This window comes from Psammomys obesus, unplaced genomic scaffold (assembly GCF_907164565.1).
Source record: "Psammomys obesus unplaced genomic scaffold, mPsaObe1.curated_primary_1811, whole genome shotgun sequence".
In the NCBI taxonomy this organism is placed as follows: Eukaryota; Metazoa; Chordata; class Mammalia; order Rodentia; family Muridae; genus Psammomys; species Psammomys obesus.
Genome location: NW_026596109.1, coordinates 22,710,933 through 22,726,238, shown reverse-complemented (window position 1 = coordinate 22,726,238; position 15,306 = coordinate 22,710,933). Strand labels below are relative to the sequence as shown.

The following is a 15,306-nucleotide window of genomic DNA, read 5'->3' as shown; positions in this document are numbered from 1 at the left end:
TTTACAATACATTTCATCTTGTGGAAATTAACAAGGAAAGCTTCATGAAAGAAAATACCCAGACTCAGCAAAACCGTGTGCAATTTCTATAAATATTAGAACAAGTAAAGGCAACAAAGTGTGGGGCACACAGAGCAAAGCACTAACCACCTCTGCTTCCTGACTGTGGAAGCAGGCGGCCACTACCTCAAGCTCCTGCCCCAGGCCTTCCCCACCACAACACACAAGTTCTCCTTCAAGTTGCTTGTGCATATGTTATCACAATAGAAGGAAAAGAAACTAAATACTGGAATGTTTACGCTGTAAATTTTTAATATAGTAATTGGCATTCAAAAATTTTATAAAGAAAAATAGCTCAGTAACTTAAAAAAAATAAAGTAGTAGGCTCTACTGTATTTTTTGAATGTATTCAAGTTCAAGTCTGTGTGTGTGAGAAGTAGGGTAGGTGTGGGGACATACATAGGACCACAGTGTTTCAGCAGGTCTGCCATGCCCCACACCACAGGTGGGGGAAGACGCCCACACACCTGACCTCCAGCTCACAGGCAGGCCGGACACACAGACAGCCCCCAGGAGGAGGAAGACAGAGCCCTGCAAACCCTCATGCCATCCACAGACCTGCCCTCGGGGGCAAGGCACGGGGGAGTCACTCAGGGACCCACCAGCCGTGTGGAGCCACCACCAAGTGTGGGTATGTGATGGGAAGATGGGAAAGAAAGAAGTGGAGCAGCTTGAGTATTAGGACGAGGAAACGGAACTGGAGGCTGGAGAGAAACAGCCTGTTGTGAGTGGCCACCCCGGCCACCTGAGGCCATGGTTAGGCCCCAGCCCAAGCTGCTGTGAGAGCCATGTCCGGCGCAGGCCTCGAAGACTGTCAGGGTTCACAGTTGATGTTGTGGTTCACATTACCACTAGAGGGCACAGGGACGTCTGTGGTCCAGGGCAGGACAGAACTGGCTAAGCCCCACTGGTTGCAGTGCTCTGGAGACCTGGCCCCACTCTCACCAGTGGCAGCACTCAAAAGAGCAGACAGGAGAGCAGACCTTGTGCCTCCACCGGGCAATACAGTGGAGCTGGCCTTGGTGGCAGGGGTGTGGGTGAGCCAGCCCTGGGTGTGAGCATGGGAGAGCTGACCCCACCGCTCATGTGCCATGGGTGGCACAGCACAGAGGGGATGATCCCCCACTGCCCCTTGCCACCTCCACTGAGCTATCCTTGCAACTCGCCTGGGAATCAAAATAGTGCTGGCCCTGGCCAAGGAGGCTCAAGTGAGCCAACCACTTGCCTGCTGTGAGGTCGTGTGGGTATGGGGGTGATGCCCTCCCCCACATCAGTCCCTCACCCCCTGGCCCTAAGGGCATGAGAGCAGAGACCTGGCCCTGCACCCTCACTGACTGTAGCACTCAGGAGAGCAGCCCTGCATCTCCCCTGGGGAACATAGTAGAGCTGGCCCAGACGGCAAAGGCAAAGTGAACCAGGCCCCAGACTGTGAGAGCAGGAGGGCTGCCCAGCCCTGTGAATTGCTGAGCATGCAAGACTCTGGCTCAATCCAGAGTGCCCTGAACACAATCCCAAACTTCTCCGCTACCTCACTTCACTCATTCTGTATGTCATGGCATGGTGGCACACGCATACAGCTAAGCTGTATTGGCACACTGCTTTGATGAGTAAATTCATATTGGTAAGCTAAACACCCAACACAGTTTTCTTGGTGTCAGTGGCATGGGAGGTGGAACATGACTGGGAAATGAAAGCTGAAAGTTCTACTTGCTACTTTTTTCCATTTGGGCTGCCCCATCCCACCACCCTCCTGCCTTTTTGTTGTCTTCTTTGTCTGTTGTTTTACGAGTGCAGTACACTTAGCACCAAAGTAAGACATCTACTGAGTGTACAGCGTGTCCCAGCGACGCGTGAGACACTGTTTTATTAGCATTTAACTGAGAGAAACCTGAAATGCAGATGTAGCCCCTCCCAGCACAATGGCAGGGTTGTACTGGAGCTCCAGATCCATCCGACTTTTATCCACTTGGGAGGTTTAGCCACTGAACCCCCAGTCTCAAGAAATGTGTGTGGCTCATAACAGCCTCTCAGGGACCCCAGAACAATGTCTTGATGTAGCAATATAATTCAGTATTTAAAGAAAATAAACACTTTTAAAACATAAATGATTAAGTACACCTAAAACAACTTAGTTTATGGAATAATTTTACTGGGGCCAAGAAATAACTTGAAGGAAATTTCAGGAAAGATATGAAAGCAGCTACAACATTTCGATCATTTCTCAGGCACTTTAAAGTAGATGTCTATGCAATTGTCGTATTAATATGACCAGACAAAATATTTGTAATTAATTAAACCTTCTTTACTTACCTCTAACTGTTGTCAACTTTCTTACCTCAGTTCTAATGGTATAAAGAGCCATTTCCCTTCTGAAAATATGAATTTTTCTTTACTAGCCATATCTATTTTCAATTTAATTGAAATTTCAAAAACAAGCATGTAACCTAAAGAAGTCAACTTTTAGTTAAATTACAGACATGAAACACACTGATAAATTTCTTAAAAAGTATTTCTCAGGGAGATGGTTCAACAGTTAAATGCACTGATTGCTCTTCCAAGGAACCCAGGTTCAATTCCCAGCAACCATGAGGCAGCTCACAACCATCTATAACTTAAGGTCCAGGAGATCGAAACCCTCTTCTGGCCTTCTCAGCACCAGGCACGCACTCATGCAGACACACATGCAGACAAACATCCATATATATATTATGTCATATAATAATATATTATTATATTACATATAAGATATTATTAAAAATATTTAGGGAGCCTGGAGTGGTACCTCAACAGGTAAAAGCACTGGCTGCTGTTCTTCCAGAGGACCTAAATAACGGTCTCAACACCCACATGGTACCTCGGACCATCTGTAACTCCAGTTCCCGGGTATTCATGCCTTCTACAGGCAACAAACACATGTGGTGCACAGAGCTAGAGAGAAAACACCCATACACACAAAAATAAACAAATCTACACAATAAATAATCTGAAAAGCATTTCTCTGTGAGTTGACACATGTGAATGCCCCACTGGCAACAAAGGGACCCACAGCAGCCCTTTCCTTTTTTAATTTCAAACTTAAGTCAACTGCGAAATTTGACAGAAGGGAAAAGTAAGAGGAATACTTAAGTGCTGTTCAAAAAACAAGATCCAAAAATCACCATAAAAAAATAAAGGTGTTTCATTCTGGTGCTTCTCCGCTTTTGTTTTCCTACCCGAATTCTGGGTAATGTGGAAGCTGAAGGATCCGCTGCAAATGCTCATTCAAATACTGGATAGGCTTCAAGGTTGGCCCAATAATACAACTGAGTAATGTTTGATCCTGGCAACCAGGGAACGGGGGTACGGGGCATTTCCCTAGGTCTTGATAATCAAAGGCATAAAAGCTAAGTGAGGAGTGTGTATATATATATATATACATACACATATATATATATATATATATGCTCACAGCGGAACTCGAAAACCTCACTTAAGTCCTAATCTTTCAAGCAACAACTTTTAATAGCTTTTTTCAACTCAGAATCATTCTGTCAGTTCCCCAAAGAAAGAGCTATGAACTATGTTTCAGCTGCATGCTAATCCCTTGTGCTCTGCCATTAAAAATAAATTTGAAACACTGTACAACTTCATACACATTAGGTTTTACCAATATGAGCAGACCAAATCAAGATATGTACTTGATGAGGCATATCGGAGAGCTTGCTGTTACAGGAGACAGTCAGAAGCCAGTACTGCAGAGAGTGCAGTACAGCACGGGGCAGGGGTTCTCAGCTTCCTAACCCGGGGACCACTTAATACAGCTCCTCATGCTCTGCTGACCCCAACCATACAGTGATTTCACTGCTACTTCACAACTGTAATTCTGATACTGTTATCAACTGTAAAGTAAATATCTGATATGTGTCCCCCACAGGGGTCGCAACACACAGGTTGAGAACCGCTGGTATGGAGGAAAGAACAGCGTTAACTCATAAGGTATTTGGAAACGTTACACTCCCTACTGGTCTTAGCTTCCCTATTAGCAAAACAGAAATACTGACAGAACCTTGAGGCTGCTTTGAGAATTAAATGAACAGAGAAATTAATAAGCAGAGCCTCTGAAAGTATTGTTCTTAACTACTAAGCTTAGGTTATCATTCCAGCAGGAGAATTATGGGAAAGAAGGGCTTCACAACAGCCTCTGAGGGCAGCAGGCAGAAGGGCAATAGGGCAATTCTGACTGTCCTGGGAAAAAAAGATAAAGAGAAAAACAGCTACCGTCTCATCTCTTATTTTCTCCTAAGCAAATTAAAGAGATGATAATGACGGCGACGGTGTCGCCGCCAACAATAGGTGTACAGCACAATAAAGGGTGTGGCGCAGCACGTGCGCGTGTGTTCCTAAATACGGAGCCTAAGGAGTCATTCATGCTAACTACTCTGTCACTGAGCTGAATCACCTACTCCTATTTCTTAGCTACTTGCACCGTCACTCCTTACACACCCCTCTTTCCCTCCCTAACTCAAACTTCCCCATGTCCCAACCCTGTTTTTGAGGGAGGTCTCACTTGGCCCTAGGGTGGCCTCAGTATAGAGCAGAAAATGGCTCTGAACTCCTAAAAGCACTGGATAATAGGCAGCCCTCCCCATACCAAGCCTCTTTACTTTCTATTCTGAGACAGGGTCGCAATAATTTACTGAGGATGGCCTTGAACACACTATGTGGCTTAGGCAGGCCTTGAACTTGTGATCCTTCTCTGCCAGTCTCTGCCAGACACACTATAGGCCTGTGCCCATCAGGTTTGGCAAATGCTTGTTTTCGGATTCCACGGCTTTCCAAAAGGCTAATAACAGGCCCTACTTGCCTTATTCTTAAGAGGAGAAAGTTGGTTAGTAAATTGGCACTTAATTATCCTATGTGTTGAATATTTATATTTAAAGAAATAAGACAATTTTCAAGAAAAAAACATAAAAGACAGGCAAATGGTATATGAACATCTGTTTTTTGAATCTGCTCTTTAAAGCAGTATGTTGTTTTTAAATTATAATTCCCATAAATATCAATGTTAGTAAAATATTTTAACTAGTGGCGCTTGATAACACGTGCCTTTACTCTCAGCACCTAGGAAGCGGAGTTCAGCAGATTTCTGTGCGTTTGAGAGAAGCAAAGGGGCTATCTGTGAGACCCCGTCCAAACATAGATAATATACATATACTACATATAATCTAAATATACATTTATTATGTATAAAATATATATGTATAATAGAATATATACATATCTGTGTACTAAAAATATGTGTGTATTATTATAACCATTATACATGTGTAATATATACATGGATATGTTATAATATTATATACATAATATATTATTTTGTATATATAATAGTTATGTATGATATAGTAGAGGGTATGATATAACATAATGTCAATACGACAATACTTATACAGGGTTTACTGTGAGCACAGGAAGAAGTGGGCCCACAGGCCGTTGTGGCCCGTGAAGCACTGGGTCGCCTTTACGAGTGTAAACGGCTCCCATCCTTGAAAATGATGCAGTCAGATAAGCAGGTGAGACACAAGTGCACACAACAGGAACGGTGCGATACCCACACACAAGAGCATGTGCAGCCATAACTTATAGAGAAAGAACTGACCTTAAAAAGTGTCACAGTGATTTCAATGTTTTCAGGGACAGGCCAAACAACAACACCACGATACGGATTTTTTATTCCAGGTTGCCAGCTGTGAGCCTATGAGAATAAAAGTGAAAGCGTCGATTATGAAGTACAAAGTCATCAACCTTATTTAGCTACCAATTAAGATCTTTAGTCTCCCCTAAATAAAAATCACCAGCTAAAATAAAAGCAAACCTGGAGAAAAAAACAAGCTTTTTAAGCATTAAGCTTGGGCCAGAACAGCTCAAACAAACGAAAGCTATCTATTTATCTATAAGCAAACCATCACGCACTACCACACATGTGCACGTGTGCCACAAAATCACAAAAAGTAAGATCTCTTATGTTCTTAAAGGCTGCTATTTTTGGTGATGGAAAATTGTAAGTGGAAACAATATTTTTTTAAATATTATTTTTCTGACTGAGAAGTTTAAGGCAAGTTTATTTCTTAAAAGGAAAATCTCGGGTCTGAAGAGATGGCTCAGCAGTTAAGAGCACTGGCTGCTCTTCCGGAGGCCCTGGGTTCCATTCACAACGTCCACAAGGCGGCTCACAAGCATCTGTGACTCCCGTTCCGGGGGAGCCAACACCCTCTTCTGACCCTCACGGGCCCCAGGACTCCAGTGGCACACGACACGACGTGCAGGCAGGACACCCCCACACACAACTAAAAAAACATGAGGAAAATCCAGCAGGGTACAGCCATGTGTCAGTGGTGTCAGCAACTCAGGAGGCTGAGGGCTCCAGAATGAGGAGGAAGGTAGAGGTGGACAGAGAGGAGGAAAGAAGGGAGAGGAGGAAGAGGGAGGGTCTAACCATATACTTTGAATTTGAGTTTGTTTCCCCTGAACTGCAATGTTTCGTGCTTAGGGTAAGTGAGAGAGGACATGTTGTAGAGCTATTCCAGATTATATTTCTAAATCTTCTGATTTGGGAAGTGTTTTATTTATAAACCTTGATTACTGAAATCCCATTGGGAACTTCACCACCCAAATTTTAAAGATTGTCACCAGTTCTCCCTTGTGCCCTATTGACCAAAGTCAAGCTGAAGGGAGATGGCGCGCCAGGACAGGGCTAGGAAGCTTTCATCTTTACGTGCTGCAAAAGTGTCCGTGGATGTGCCTGAAGAAGATAATAAAAGCTAACAATTAAACAGCACTTTCTATACATCTGCTCACAGACTGTGAAAAACTCACTGCACCTGTACAACAATCCTTCCTGCAGGGCAGGAACTACCCATTCACTCACCAGTTCACTCAGTTGCTACCATCTGCCATGCACTGTCCTGGGCTATAGAGTTATAGAAAATTACCTATCTGCCTTAGTGGAGTTTATGGTATAAGTAATGAGAGATGCACAAATTATTCAGATTACCTAAGTATGTTATGTTTTGCATGTGTGTCATGGGAGAATATAAAACAGAGAATAAAGATATAGAGGTCAAAAGAAAGTAGATCTTTCCAGGGCAGTGAGAGGTAGTTTCAGGAGAGCAGAGACACTTCAGGGAAGGAAGGAGGAGGATGAAATCAGACATACAAACACACGAAAAAGCTTTCTGAGGTGGGAACAAGCGGCACTGGAGTGCATCCACATTTCTAACAAGGTAACATGATTGGAGCAGAGTGGCCAAGGAGCGGAGGAGGGCATGATGCCTAGCATGATGTGGACCTAGCCAGACACAAGATACTCATTCTTACCCTGCATGAGCCATGAAGCCACTGGAAGCGTTTACACAAAGGAACAATGATCTAAGCTGTGTTTCAGTCGACTCATTTTAGGCAATGAGGCTAAATGAGCAGGCTTCAGACAGAACAGAGGAAACAGCTAGGAAGGATTAAGAGGGCACTGAAACAGCCCGGAGGAGAGCAGAGGGAGACTTGGCCAGGGGTGGCAGGAAGCAACACAGAGCATTCAGATTATGGTGTACTGTTTGTATTTTACAGGTAGGACAATCTGCTGCCTTATGTATGAAAGTAGCTAAAGCTGTCTTACCCCTGAGGAACAAAATAAGCTGCTGTTAGTGTATACGAGGCAAGGCCAAGTTCAGGAGCTCTGTGTTATACACATCAAATCTCAGTTGCTATCAGACACAGAAGTACTGGTGTTCAAATAGGAAGCTCAATCGAAGTGTCTGTTACAAATTTGGGATTATTAGCAAAACATGATACTGAAATCTTAAGACTGGGTATGATCCTAGCACAGTGAGAACAGATAAGGAATAAGTCTGGATTGGGATGTAGCTCAACAACAGACAACTTTCCTGGTATGAACTAGGCCCTGGGAGTTGCAGGATAGTCTGGACCAAGACCTGGGGTATAATATGAACAAGACAAGGAAATGAAACAAAATCAGCAAAGGTGTGTCAGGAGAGTAAAGAAAAAGCAGGAGCGTGAGGTACCCTAGCCACATTGTAAACAAAGTACCCAATGTTGGTATGTTGGTAACAGAAGAAAGAGCAAAAGGCCTAGAAATGACAACTGGACTCAACAAAAGAGAGCCATTAACAAAGTCAGAAGCAGTTTCAGTGCAGTAGAGTTCAGAGAAAAGGCCAGAATGGAATGAGTTCAGAAAACAAGGGAAGAAAGAAATGGAAAATATTACATATGAGAGCACACTTGACTACTCTGAGGGAAACAAGTTATCCACAGTTGAAGAAATAACATCTGAAGAGAATTTGTAAAGAAGGCAAAAAGATGCTTATGCAAATGCCAATAACCAGTTAAAGGGGAAGATACAGACAACACTGAGACAGCTGAGGTTTTTGTTGCTGTTTTTCTTTGTTTTCCAGAATCCAAGGCCACTTTCCCATATTAACAGGCATGACACTATAGTACATGCCTACAGATGCACATCAGGGAACATACTTGACAAATGAGGAAACAGGTAAATGCCTTGCCCAAGATCACAGAATTTGAACTTTACTTGGCCATGGAGATGAAAAGGAATCAAGACCATAGCGACTTGGCCCATGCAATTCTGATCGCATCTTTTTCAGTAAAAGTTTCAGCAGCAGAAACAGGTTTAAGCAGATATTTAAGTCTAACCTTACCAAAGGTTAGCCTGAGAGCATGTCTGGAGGGGGTGGAGGGAGGATTTGCCTCAACTGTGACTGACCCTATGGGCAGCACACTCTCTAGATGTGTAATGAAGAAAGCTCAGTAAGCCGCTACCAGCAAACAAGCATGAACTCCTTTATCTCTGTTCTTCACTCTAGATGTGATGTGCCCAGCTGCATGCCTTGACGTCCCCCCTAATGGCAGACTTTAACTTGGAACTGTAAAGTAAAACAAACTGGAAGGTAAAACAAACCTTTCAGAATATTTTGTGACTGTAACAGAAGTGAAGCTTGAACAGTACTAACTTTATAAAATGCATTAGACTGGGAGTCACTATACAGAATCAGAATGTTTCCCTGAGGATCTAGGGAGATGGCTCACAGGTGAAGTGCGGCTACGCAATAGTGCGGGCGGGTCTAAGAGTTCAGCAAGCAGGCGCCTAGATAAATGCCCAATGGATGTGACACCTGCCTGGAATCCCAGAACTCGGGACGAGAGCCCTGGAGCAAGCCGGCCAGCTAGCTAAGCCCAATCAGTAAGCTCTGGGGTTCAAGTGAGAGACCCTGCCTCACATTCAAGGGGAAGTACAATCCAGGAAAACGCCCTACGTGAACTCTGGCCTCCTTGTGAACATGCATACACATGCACTGTGCAGACACAACTGCTCCCATGAATTTTAAATCACACATATACAAACATGCATATACACAGAGCAAAAAGTTTCGCTAAAATTTCCAGTTTCCACTTCATTAAACTGGTGTTCTACAAATTTTAAAAGTGCATATACCCACGTTTCACGTATGTGCAATGTTTCATATGCCATCCATCAATCAATTTTACTGTTGCTAGCACACCTCCATTTTAGAAAGCCCCAAAGGCACATTCTTCCTCCTGACACAGAAGTGTTCCTGACATCTGAAAGGCTCAATCGCAAAGCAAGGTGACAGTGACAGCAAAAAATCTGGAGAGGTTTTAAAGCTCTGGTTTCCCTTTGGAATTCTCACACCTCTCTGCAAACTTCAATTTCTAGTTAGAAATTGACAACTCAAAACTAATATGCCACATTTTTTTTTGTTTATCACAATTGCTGCCTGCTACTTTCATATACACTGAAAAATTATTTATGTGTATGTTTACAAACCACTTAGAGCTTGACAAAGCCTGTGCTATAAATGTCATTACTTGAGAAAGTAGAGAAGCGTCATATTGTGTTAATTTCCCATACTATTTTAACCAAATGAATCTGCAACGAGCTCTTTAGATAGTTAACTATAAAACACACATGTACAAATGGAAAATGAGCAATTAACTGGGAATTAAACTTTAAATTAAAAAGGCAAATATGCCTTATTATTCTACTGACTAATTTAACAATCGGTATAATGATTTATCTGAATGTCAGTTTTAAATTTCCTTCTTTATTATGTGTAATTTATAAAACATTTTCATAGATGTATTATATATATATACATATATATATATATATATATGCTGTTATAAGAGTAATACTGTCAGTTCTCAAAACCTGTTACATACCTCCAATGTTCAAGGAAAAGATACAGTAAATAAAGTACAGTAACATCTGAGGGACAGGACCCCAGACTGTCCTATACGCAAAGCCCACAGGCGCTCCGTCATTATATAAATGGTGTACTGTTCGTATATGACCTCTGTATATTTGTGCATTTGCTCCCTTGCATTTTAAATCATCTCTAAAAATTTACAATATCCACTACAACGTGGGGGCTGTGTAACTACTTGCTATTTCACATTGTTTAGGGAATAATGAGGACTTTTTTTTTTTTTTTTTTTGAGACAGGTTTCACAAAGACCAAACTGGCCTGGAACGCCTGACCCTCCAGTCTCGACTTCCCAAGTACTGAGATCATAGACGACACCACCCTACCTGGCTCAGCCACAATTTCCCCCAAATATTTTCAATTCATTATTGAATCCACATGTGTGAAACTCCTAACTACCGAGATCTGACTGTATAAAGGAAAGTCTTGAACAACGTTAAGACTAAGAAACAAATAGAATAAAAAGTAATTTCTTCTAGAATATACTGGTTTCTGAGAAAATGAACCTGTAGCCTCAAGTTTGTATTTCATTAGCTAGACTCAAATAATATCTGATGTTGTATGACAAAGAATCTTCCCTTCATAAAAATTACTTCAATTGTAATATGCCATTAAATAAGAGTATTTAATATAAAAAATGACTATATTCTGAACTCACCTACAACCTGAAGTATTTTTAAGTATATTATATTTCATGATTCTTATAGAATACTTGCTAGCTAATTGCCAAAAGAAAGAAATTGCTTTCCGTGTCCACTCTAGAGCATACCCTAGGCCTCTGCTATGCTTACGTATGTATAAGATAATTACACTTACACTTGATGAACAGCTTTATCTGGTCAATTCCACAAAAGCTGAAGACACAGGAGAAGTACTATGTCCGTTTTTAGAGCTCCTCATAGGTAAATAGATACGACAGGATCCAAACCAGATCCATGCCTTGGAGAAAATGCTGTTCACAACTTGAATCAGCTTCGGTGCCTATACTGCTGTAGGAGTGGTCAGCAGCTTCTGGCGCACACGTGTGCATGTGCTAGGAATGCACACGTGTTCTAGTGTGCTAGGGGGCAATGCCACGCAAAGGTGTGTGCACACATGAAAGGAGGCTAGAGGCTGGCGCCAGCTGTCTTCCCTACCACTCTTTGCCTTTTGGCAATTTAACTTAAGAAGGTCCTATCCTACCCCCAGAGTTGCATTCCCATGGCCACGGAAACAAAAATAGTTAACAATAATGACTCTAGCAGTTAACACTGACAAAAGTTTAAAAATAAAATAGAGTGCCTAGTCAGGGGACTGAATAATTAACTTACTTGTAGTGTATTCACATTATGGAATACTAGTCAGCAATAAACTACAAAAGAAAACAAGAGCATGAACACATTGCAAAAACATGATGCTGAGCAAAGGAAACTATAAAATAGTACCGTATTATGTAAAAACTATATATAACACTATTAAAGCTCTACAGTGCTATACAAAAATACTATGGTAGCATTTTTACATGAAATTCAAAAAATAGGTAAAATTAGTCTTTACAGACAGAAAATCAAAGTAGTGCCAGCCTCTGAGGGTTGAGAACTGCCTGTACGAGAAACAGAAAATTTATGCTAATAGCGATCTACATTTTGGTAGGAATAGTCTTTAAACTGGTATGTGTTTATAGATAGTTTGTTCTACATGTAAACGATGGTGGTTTCGGTAAGAATAGCCTCCATAGGCTTATATGTGTGAATGGTAGTCATTAGGGAGCCTGGCTCCCTGGAGTAAGGTGAGGCCTTGTTGGAGGAGTACATCACTGCTGGGGCGGGCTTTGGGGTCTCAAAAGCCCAAGCTCCTTCTCCAGCACGCTATCCTGCCTGCATGCCAACATGCTCCCTGCCATGATGATGACGGCCTAAACTTCTGAAACTGTAACCCAGCCCCAACTAAGTGCTTTCTTTCATAAGAGTTGTCATGGCCATGGTGTCTTGAATAAGTCAGGTTTGGTTATATGTGGTTAGTTATGAACACTTAAGTTTTAGCTTAATAAAAACAGAAGTAGAGGCCAGGTATATAATGCCAGCACTTGGGAAGCACAAAAAAGAAGACCACAAATTCTAAGCCAGCCTAAGATACAAAATGAGTCTCAAAAACAAACAAAACCACCTTGAAAAGGTGCCTTTAATAATTTTTTTTTAATTTTCAATTACCATCTAACAAACTTTTCATAACAGAGTTCTATTTATATGAAAAAAAAAATGCTTATAGTTGTATGCTTACAAAAATAGTTATCTCCTGAACAGACTATTTAAAATAGCTATAGAACTACTGCTCTACACTTAAAATTCTGTTCTAGTCTCTGCCTACGAAACTATAGGAAAAAGTTGAAAAATCTTTGGTGTCAACGCCTTCTCTCCGGCAACCCAGTAATGAACTCAGACAACTCACCCTCCCTCAGAATGCTTAGTTCCTCCTCTTAGAATCTGAGCAAAGCAATCCTAGGTACAAGTTTGTAAGTGGTAACTGTTCAGAGCAGACTAACCTTGGAAGATTTCCTTCGGCTTCTTCTTGTCCACACTACCACCAGTTTATCTGGTTGCCTGTTAAATTTAAAAAAAAGAAGAAGAAAGAAAGAAAGCAATTAAACATAACTCATTTTAAACAAAATTATTAAAATAGTACCTTTAAAAGGACAACTGGGCTGGGAGTGTGTGCGTAGGTGAAAAGCTTTCTACACCAGCAAAACCCGAGTTCATATCCCGCACACCCAGATAGAAGGTGGCTGGAGCAGTGTGCTGTAACCCGGTGCTAAGGGCAGAAACAGGAAGACTCCCGCAGCTCATCAGGCAGTGATGGAGACATCAGAGATTGACCTCTGGTTCCTACACACCAACACAGCACAGCATGAAGGCACCCCACACACACACACACACACACACACACGCAGAAAGACAGAAGTGTCTACTATAGATTACATAAAGCAGTTAAGCTTCAGAGTTCTGTACCCAAATACAGGAGACGCTAAATTCAGATATGATCTAATTAAAATAACTAGTATTTCCTCTATAGACTTCTCTCAAACCATACACCAAGTTAACTCAGACAAACCAAGTGAAATGCAATACTTAGAATTGACTGTCACTTCAAAAAGAGAAGCAGACGCCTCTGAAAGACTCTACTAATAAAGGTATCAAAGCAGATGCTGAGATTCACAGTCAAACTTTGGGCAGAGTGCAGGGAATCTTAGGAAAGAAGGGGGAGATAGAGGGACCTGTAGGGGACTGGAGTTCCACAAGTAGAGCAAAAGAACCAAAAAAATCTGGGCACAGGGGTGTTTTTCTGAGACTGAAAAAGGACCATGCATGGAGATAACATAAAAAGCCTGCTCAGATGTAGCCCATGGCAGCTCAATCTCCAAGTGGGTTCCCTACTAAGGGGAACAAAGGTTGTCTCTATCTCAGTGGCTAGCTCTTTGATCACCTCCCCCCACCCCCCAAGGAGGGAGCAGCCTTACCAGTAGGCCACAGAGGAAGACAATGCAGCCAGTCCAGATGAGACCTGATAGGCTAGGGTCAGAAGGAAGGGGAGGAGGACCTCTCCTATCAGTGGACTGGGGAAGGGGCATGGGAGGAGAAGAAAGAGGGAGGGCAGGATTGGGAGAGGATGAGGGAAGGGGCTACAGCTGGGATACAATGTGAATAAATTGTAATAAAAAATTTTTAATGCTGAAAAAAAAAGAAAGCAGACATCTGTCTCCTACAAAATGGTGTACTTTTGGACATTACCCTTTAATTTAGAGAAAGTGACCATTAAAAAGGCGTCCAAATAGTTTGCCTATGGGTTATACCACTCATATAATAACGCGTATGGCTTTGGACCTCTCCTCCTTACCATCTGCCAATGGAAAGTCAAATAAAATAAGGAAAACTAACTTTTCCTTCATGTTTCTGGAAAACAAGAGGAATATGATTATCACCTACATTTTGATTTTTTTTTTAAAGTAGTTAAAATGTTTCCCACGCCAGGCTTGGTGACACAAGCCTACAATGCTAGATGCTCCTGAGACTGCCAGAGAAAACCTGAAGCCCAGCCCTGACCAGAGAGACTCCAGCTCAAAAGAAAATGTGAAAAGAGCCTAGAGCATTTGCCTAGCATGTGTGAAGACTTGGTAAATCCTCAGTACTGAGAAAGGAAGTTGTATGTCTTATGCATCAAAGAACACAAAGTGTAAGTAAAAATAAACCTGTAACTACATACACACAACTACACTGCAGAGGAACAGAAACATGGAAAAGCCATAAAAGAATAAAGAGAGAAAACAAAGCAGTCACTGACAATCAAGTAATTAAACTGGCAGAAGTAATTAAGCTTCTCGTTAGCAACAACAGCCCAAGAGACAAAAGAGGAGAGCAGCTGCTACCCTGACTCCCACTCACGGTGCAGGCGCACACATACACACATACACACATACATACATGCATACATACATACATGCATACATACATACACACATACATACAGACATACACACATACATGCATACATGCATACACACAAACATACACACATACACACATACACACATACATACATACATGCATACATACATACAAACATACACACATACACACATACACACATACATACATACATACACGCATACACACATACATGCATACACGCATACACACATACACACATACACGCATACATACATACAAACATACATACATACATACAGACATACATACAAACATACACACATACATACACACATACACACATACATGCATACATACATACATACATACATACAAACTTACATACATACATACATACAAACATACATACATGCATACATACATACAAACATACATACATACACACATACACACATACATACACACATACATACATACATACATACATACAAACATACAGACATACACACATACACACATACACACATACA

At 41.7% G+C, this 15,306-nt stretch overlaps 1 protein-coding gene across 2 annotated transcripts in view; it reads right to left on the bottom strand.

The window, feature by feature from the left end:
- The window catches only part of Ehbp1 (EH domain binding protein 1), a 244,935-nt gene that overhangs the window by 202,066 nt on the left and 27,563 nt on the right, over nucleotides 1-15,306 (bottom strand). For both annotated transcript variants that reach the window (XM_055628756.1, XM_055628757.1), the window contains exons 3-4: nucleotides 12,877-12,934; nucleotides 5,699-5,794 (exon numbers count right to left, since the gene is read on the bottom strand). In XM_055628756.1, the coding sequence (XP_055484731.1) occupies nucleotides 5,699-5,794; nucleotides 12,877-12,934 (154 nt within the window). The remainder of the gene's footprint in view (nucleotides 1-5,698; nucleotides 5,795-12,876; nucleotides 12,935-15,306) is intronic.